This window comes from Cuculus canorus, chromosome Z (genome assembly GCF_017976375.1).
Source record: "Cuculus canorus isolate bCucCan1 chromosome Z, bCucCan1.pri, whole genome shotgun sequence".
Lineage (NCBI taxonomy): Eukaryota > Metazoa > Chordata > Aves > Cuculiformes > Cuculidae > Cuculus > Cuculus canorus.
In genome coordinates, this window is record NC_071441.1 from 77922476 (window position 1) to 77930303 (window position 7828).

General features: G+C 46.8%; 1 protein-coding gene across 4 annotated transcripts in view; it reads left to right on the forward strand.

Annotated features, from left to right (window-relative positions):
• Window positions 1-7828, forward strand: part of ALPK2 (alpha kinase 2) — a 32427-nt gene that overhangs the window by 21880 nt on the left and 2719 nt on the right. For 3 of the 4 annotated variants that reach the window (XM_054053350.1, XM_054053352.1, XM_054053349.1), the window contains 2 exons: window positions 1829-2046; window positions 3221-3269. In XM_054053350.1, the coding sequence (XP_053909325.1) occupies window positions 1829-2046; window positions 3221-3269 (267 nt within the window). Of the gene's footprint in view, window positions 1-1828; window positions 2047-3220; window positions 3332-7828 lie in introns of all 4 variants that reach the window. The other variant, XR_008447614.1, reaches the window with a different exon arrangement.

The window sequence follows — 7828 nt, forward strand, 5'->3', positions numbered from 1 at the left end:
GGTTCAGCTCCACCTCTGAGGCTGGGAAGCAGTGCCTTGAGGGTTTGGTAATAGATCTTTTTCAAAGGATTGGCTATTCCGGTGTCAGGCGACTATGTACAGTTGAATTCGCAATTGATGGCTTAAATTCCATCTTCCTGGCATCAAGGATAAGACCTGCATGCTTGACAGCAGGCTGAATCCCCACCTCTGTTTAGGTGACACAAGATCTGCTCAGCTGCGCTGATCCATTGAAACAGAAGAGCACTTAAAACACAGCCCCTGGAATGATTCCTTAAAGCCAGCTCTTTGGGGATTAGAAAGAGTGATGGGATGGCAGTGAAATATTTAGGGAAAATATTTGTGTAAATCAGCCTCTTTTCTGAGAATACATTGCTCTTGGAAAAATCTGTGTTTGAGAGATTCCTCTGGTGTGTGATATAAACCCTAGTTTGATACCAGAGAGAGCAAGGCAGGTACCCTGCAGAGACTGGAGGTCTGGATCAAATCACGGGCACATAGGAAGTTCAGATCTGATGCTTTTTTCTGAGCAGTTGGCTAGAAGACAGCGGATAGGAGCAAAACACGATGATGTGCATACACTTTTGGTTTGCTTCTGAATTTCAGGATTTTAAGGTTAGATTCCTTTCTGCTAGCCAGCCCTTGTCAGACCGGACTTGTATTTGAAAGAGGGGATATTCCTTGCAACATTTTGTGAGAGAAACAGAGCATGAGAAAAGCCGTCCACCTTTTTCAGAGGTAGCCTCAAAGCTGCAGCCTCAGCCTGTAGGTGCACATTGGACTGTTGGAGAAGGCTGAGGGAAGGATAAAGCGCTGCCCTGTGACAGCTGGTGGCCTTGCAGGCTGACATTTTTAAGAGGGGCAGAGGGAGAAGTTCTGGGCCTTGAAGTTACCTGGGATGCTTCCATGATGGAGCAATACTAATGTTTTGGTTAACTGGTGACCCATTTATCTCCTTGCAGTGGGCAGTAACACAAAACTGTATGGAGCTTTATACACTAACAAAAGCTCTTTGCTTTAATGATGCAGTAGAGCTAAGCTAATATCTTGCCTTGAGTGAGTCGGAGAGAACTAGACACGTGCCTACAGGTGCTGTGGTTGTTCCTTAGGAAGAGAATAACCACTGGTATGAAGGGCCTTTGTACGGCTTTAACTGCATGTGCTCTAACAGTAAGGGTAGAATACCACCACAACAAATAATGAATGGTGTCAGTAAAGCCTGGATATGGGCCACTTCTGGGAGACTTACACAGAAGTGCTCTGCTTGTGAGTTGTTCTCTGTCCCATGACTAACTCTCCTAGACCTCCTTTCAGAGTATATAGAGCACGTGCACATACTCACGATCCTGCCGTTCGCAGGATCCAGCACAAGTACATCTGAAAGCACCTGTACTGCCCCTCTGGCAGCATTGCTCTGAGAGAGAAGATAGACTGTAAGAGAGCAACAAGGAACCTGTGTCATTGTGACCGTCTTCTCCCCACCTTGTTCTGAGATGCTGCTAGCAGCTCATGTGAGCTAGCAGGTAAAACAAGCAAGCACCCTTTATTGTGCAGGGCTTAGGTTTGGGACGTAATAGGACAATGTTAGAAAGTATGCTGTGAAACAGTTTACATGTCTGTAAGTAATACAAAGAAATAATCACATGGAGGATAATACAAGTAGTTTCCTGAGCTACCTAGAAGTTCCCAGTATTAGCCAGATTCCTCATAGCTTGGTTTAGACTTGGTAGCTGTTCATTCACTCTTTGAGACCACTGGCCACTTTGTCCCTCACTCCTTCACTGGCAGACCTCTCTGGATGTCATTAGTTTTTTCTCCTTGCTTTCAGGATCATTCCTATTTTTCTTGTTCATCGCCCTGCCAATAACATCCCCTATGCAACAGTGGAGGAGGAGCTGGTCGGGGAGTTTGTGAAGTACTCCGTCAGGGATGGCAAGGAAGTGAATTTCCTGAGGAGAGACTCAGAGGCTGGCCAGAAGTGTTGCACCTTCCAGCACTGGGTATATGAGAAGACCAGTGGGAGCTTGCTTGTCACTGACCTGCAAGGTGAGTTGTCTGAGGGCAGGCGATACAGTGGCTTTCCTGTGATACTGGCTGGGGACCACTCGCTGTCAGCCCCCGTGGCTGCAGAACTTCCAGAGACTCACTTTGGAGCAATGTTAGCCTTGGCTTTCTGTGCCTGATTGGCAATGCTGAATGTCCTCCTTCCACAACCATGTGACAGGCAGAGTCTCCTCCAGAGGTGGACAGGGCCCTGGCCCTGGCCCTGTGCCTGTTCCATATAGTATCTCGTGCAGATCTGAATGAAAAATAGGAGAGGCAGGTAGGATATCTCATTTTCCAGCCTCTTCTAAGTGCGCTGTGTTTATTTGTATGTGTGTGTTACCCCAAGGATGAAAGACATCAGTTAACTGCCTGCTCTGTGGAAGCCAAACAGCAGGAATGGTGTCTGAGCCTCTCGGGATGGCTGCCCCGAAGGGCTGTGTACCTGCTGCTGTTGAAGAGAAGCATCCTTCCTCTCCAGTCGGCTTCTCATTTACATACCTAGGCTGCATCTTTCAGGTGCACCAGCTGAGATCTCTGAGGGTGTTCTGCAAGGAAAATGGGCTTGAGACCATCATTTTCCTGTGCCGAAAAAATTGCACACTACAGGGCTGGATTTTGGCTGTAAACAAGGCAACAAAGGGACAGGTTAGAATCCAGAGTTTCTGGAAATACTGAGTGAGGGAAGGATTTTGGATCTTTCACCCATAAAGTAAAAATAAGGCTGACTGGCCATTGCTATTTGATTAGCAAAACAAATATGCGATTCCAGATGATGGACATTGGAAAATTTGCAAAGCTTCAAAACCACAAAGCCCGTAAATTAATGCACACGTAGCAGGGCAAAGATTTTGTGTGTTTCTTAAAATGCTGTCACCAAAATGTAACCCTTCCTTCCCTCCTCTGACTGAGCCCAGGAAACACTTTATGTTCTGTTTATCACCTTGCTATCTGTAGCTGCTCATATGAGAGTGATTTCTAGAAACTGCTGGCAATGCAGAGCGCAAACATCCTATTTTAATTGGGGGACTTCAAATCTTTTGAATAAATAGTGACAAATAATTAACATTAAAAAGCCTGACTTAATATTTACTGCCATGATGCAGAGTGCTCTTGAACTTGAAGGTATTTGTAGGAATGCTAGTGTAACATAAGCTGTTTCCTTGATGCCCTATAGGTGTCGGAATGAAGTTAACTGACGTTGGCATAGCAACTCTGGCCAAAGGGTGAGTGAAAAATGATTTCTCAGCAGCATGGCTTTGCTTTACACATCAAGACTCTGCACCGTGTAAGTATGTGGGGGAGGGTGCGCTGGACGTTTGTGCTTGCTTTAACTTTGCCAGAAATCAGTCCTCATCTGACTCTTCTTTTTGGTTATATTTCTGGGAACCCGACTACAAGGGAAACACATTTGGTTTGTTCTGAAAGCAGGGCTACACTGTAGATGGGGCTTTGGTTTTCCTTCATGCCTCCTTTCAAACAGGCCTATTCAAAGGGCGTTTCAAGAGTGACATCAAGGTCTCTGGTGACTTAGAAGCCCTTCATGAACAAGCTGTTGGGTATTGTTGTTTGTTGTTTAGCTAATGATATTACTGTAAGACAGCAGATTTTTCCTGGTCCTGTAATTTTTCTGTCATGCTGCTTTACCAGAAAGGACACTTCTGTTTTAATGTCTGCACTCTGATTTGTAATTTCATGAGCCTGAATGGGGAAAACAAACAAATAGATGGAATTCATCTGTATGACTGGCTATTGCTGCCTTTGGTAGCGTGCGTCCCCACCACACATGTTGGGAAGAACATACATAATCCTAGTTAACTAAAAATACGGTATAATACTGTTCTGATATTAATTGTACTGTACAGGAAGATCCAAAACTGATTTGTTGGTGTAATTGCCTATAGAAATTCCCAGGTTCCTGAACCACTCTTTGCAGAGGGCACGGCCTCACTGGTCACACACAGCTCTTCTGTCTCTGGTTCTTCTGAACGTGGGCCAGTCACATCAGGACAAACAAAAAATAGCCTTGGGAAATGCTTCTGTGATCCTTGATGAGTGGAAAAACATCCATGTTGTTCCTGGCTAGAATGTAAATTAAATATGATTCTAATTTCACTCTAAGATTAAACATGATCAGGGAAAATAAAACCTGGAAAAACAATCCATCACCCCACCATGCTCACAGCGTAACCAAGCTTTCAGGTAATCCACGTCCTGCTACAAACTGCTATTGATGAATCTGCAAAAGCCAAGATCAGAATGGTCATGAATTTATCTCCCAGTGTTTCTTCTAAACCAAACGCTATAAACAGCACATGTTAAAATTCTGTACCTGCACTCAGCATTGTTCATTGCGGTAGTGATTTCCTTGGAGGTCCACCCTCCTATTCCACGTCTGAACAGACATTTCTGGATAAGCATTTATGTACTCTTTGTCTTGTCTTTCCCTTCCTTCCTGTGGAGAGGCTGATGTTTCAGCAGTTAACACTCTTATGATCTTTTGTCCCCTTTGTGTGTGTCTGAGCAGTAAATTGAACCGAAGGGTCCCGCAGCAAAGGGTCCTTTGTTCCGCGGGCTGAGGTGACTGCAGTGCAGTTTCTGTCAGCAGAGGGAGAAGCTGGACCAGAAACAGAAAAGCCCGGCCGTGCCGTTAGCGCAGGCGCCGCGGCGCACCGGACTCGGGCGAGCGCTGCCTTCAGTGAGCGGCGCCGTAGGTCTGTGGTGAGCGTGGGCGAGGATAGCGCGGCGAGTGGCGGCTTCTGAGCGCGAGTGGGGAGCCACCGGCGGACAGCTATTTATCCAGAGGGGCAAACATAAAGGAGAGGGCATCGGGAACGGAGTGACCCGCGGCCGTGGTGATTAACGGGGGTGCTTGTGCCAGATGGGGTCCGAAAGGCTGTCTGGACGTAGGGCACTGACAAATTTAGTTATACTCGGCGAGGCAACGAGAGACACTGGGGAGTTTAAGCCTGAGGACAAATCCAACATTCCCTTTTCAGATTTAGGGAAGGTTTGGCTTGGCCCAGCTCTCAGGTGTCAACTTTAGGAGATGGAATTCTATGTGGATTTTATGTATCGGTCCTCTAGCCAGTGCATTGATAGTGCATGCAGTGCAAAACAACAGATCCTCGTGTTTCAAGGCTTGGAACAGTCGATAGTTTGGTGTTACTGAACACAGAACACACAAGAGCAGCACAGGCTGTGCGATTTAGAAGGCTTCGCTAATAGAGCCATTCCCCTGTTACAAACACCATGAGCTGTAACAGCATGAAATGGTTTGAATTAAGCTCGCAAGCCCTGCCACGTTAGAGCAGAGCTGCGGTCTATCCAGAACAAATGATCCAGCCTGGAAGCACAAGGAGAGCTCTGTGGAAGCGGTGCCTAACACATAGCAAACAGCTCAGGTACAAGACTCATGTCTCACAGCTGCAGGCTGGCATTTCTGTGGCTGCTGTATGATCGAGGGTTGTCTGCACGCTGCAGGGCCAAGCCAGGCTTAGCTGGGCCTCTCGGCTTCCAAAGGGGACAGGGAGTGTTACTGAGGCCATGTTTACAGCCACAAGGTCAAACACAAACCTGTTGCTTTAAGAGAAGGAAAGTGAGAATGGGTTGGTTTGGGAGCAAAGCTGGTGAAATAAAAATACTCACACGTTTTTAATGTGACTATTCTGTCTCTTTTGATAAGATACTTATGCTCTCACTTTTACTGCAGTGTCTGGCATTTATTGAATGCTAAAGCTGAAGTCAGTTAGCAGAGCAGTCGGTGATACATTTAAAGTGCCTCTCATACACAGTATGGTCTGAGCAAAGGCTACAGTTTCTGCTCTTTGTTTCTTCAAAGCAAACAGGAGGTGACAGAGACCAAATGCGGGCAGGAGAGGCACTTAGACTTTTATTTACTTCATGAGAGAAGCGGATCGTTTTACTCAGCATTTTTATTCCAAGTTTATTTCCACAAAGAAATGGATATTGTCAGAATCTCGTAGCATGAGAAAAACATGAAGAAGTTTTTTTTAGCTGCAGCAAAGTGGCTTCCTGGAAAAAAGGAGAGCAAGAGGAAGGGAAAGAGTGCATGGTCCTTCTGCAGCCCTGAATTAAAACAGCCAGCATGCAGTGCCTCGAAACTCCTCACCTAACGGAAAGCCTGGAAGTACTTACCATTAATGTCCCTGCCCGAACACCTCTACACAAGTACAGGGGAACTGGAGCCTCTCCATCAGTCTGGCAGCAGAACAGGGAATTTCAGACACCGCAATACGAAGATGCTGCCTGGAGGCTGTCTGCAGGGAGCCCCTCATCTCCTGGGGCACTGGTGGCTCCGTACAATTAGCTGCAAAGTCTTCATCATCCTGGTTACCGTAGCCAGGGAAATCATGTGGGAGCCATCCACTGTGGGCAGGCACTTGTGGCAATGTGTGAGAGCAGCAGCAAACTGTGCTGATTGCTTTTTTGGCTGAGAGCTCTGCCAGTGTACATCACCACTTGGAGATGTGCCTGAACAAGCAATAAATATTGCCTTTTGGACTCTCAGATTCTCATTATCCTCCAAGGAGATTTCTTTCCTCCTGAGACGGAATTCCTGATGTTAGGAAAGCAGCTGGACTGAGGTCTCAGCTTCTCTGTAGAGGAACATGAGGGATGCAGAACATGACAGTGAGATGTCAGTGGAGGTAGCTATCATCTCCTGCTGTGTCAAGGTGTTTGTTGTATTTACACCACTGCACCAAATCTTTTGCAGAAGAGAATCTGCCAAACTGTTGCAATAAAGATGTTCATATGTTAGGAAGAGTTTGACCTTCTCAGGACAGTGCTGTTTTCTTTAGCATGAGGGAAGAGGGTCTCTGGAACGCTGTGCCATGAGCCTGTTGTGCCGTTTCAGTGCTAGATCTGGTTTGTGTGATCTTCATGCAGTGAGAACTCACAGTTCAGGTCTGGGGCGTTGTGTGTCCAGAGAACAGAGGGCAGGGTAGAACTTACTAAGGTGACCGCAACAGGAGAGGAAGACCGTGGCCCTTCTTCTCCCTTCTCTGTCCTAGTAATTTGACCAAAAATTACCCCTTTAAAAAGGAGGTGCAGCTTGTAAGGAAAGCTGTTGGAACTAAAAAAGGACCAGAAGGACTGTCAGAAGCCAATGGCAGGGCGAGGAGGAGAGGGGTACGCATGCTATGCCTGCTCCCTGGCTCTGCTAGCCCTCTGAAGTGAGGAGAGATAGCAGGGGGAGATGTGGTGGCTGGGTGAGGCTGCCTTCCTCAGAAATGCGCTTTCCATCCTCCTTCCCAAAGGAGCTTTGCTCCTGGAGATCTTGTCGTCAGGCCTGGGGGAGGGAGGGGCTAGCACAGGAGTGATGTACTCGTTTGGATGAGAATAGCTCTGGTTCTGACAACGCCTTGTGTGGCAGCCTTGTCTCTTCATGGCAGTCCGAAGAGCTGTTCGTAGAGAGTGACATAGCACAGATTTTGTTTATATAGCACTGAGACCAAGTTAGCCAGCAGTCACTTATATTCCCAGCTAAATGAAATGGAAAACAGAAGCCAGGATGCAGACCACAGCACTGTGCCTCCTTAGCCTTTGTCCGTCCTCTGTCACTGCTCATTGCCTGGTTTCCTTCACCTCAACGGCTCAGTTCATTTTCTGTGGCAGAGTCAGTGCTTCTCAGAACAGCGTGGGTGGAAGAGACTTGCTTAACGTTTTCGAATTGCTTATGAGTCAGCAGCCATACTCTGCCTCCTTGTGCTGAAAATGAATCTTGAAATCCCGTTTGGCTTTTTTTTCTTTCTTGCTACAG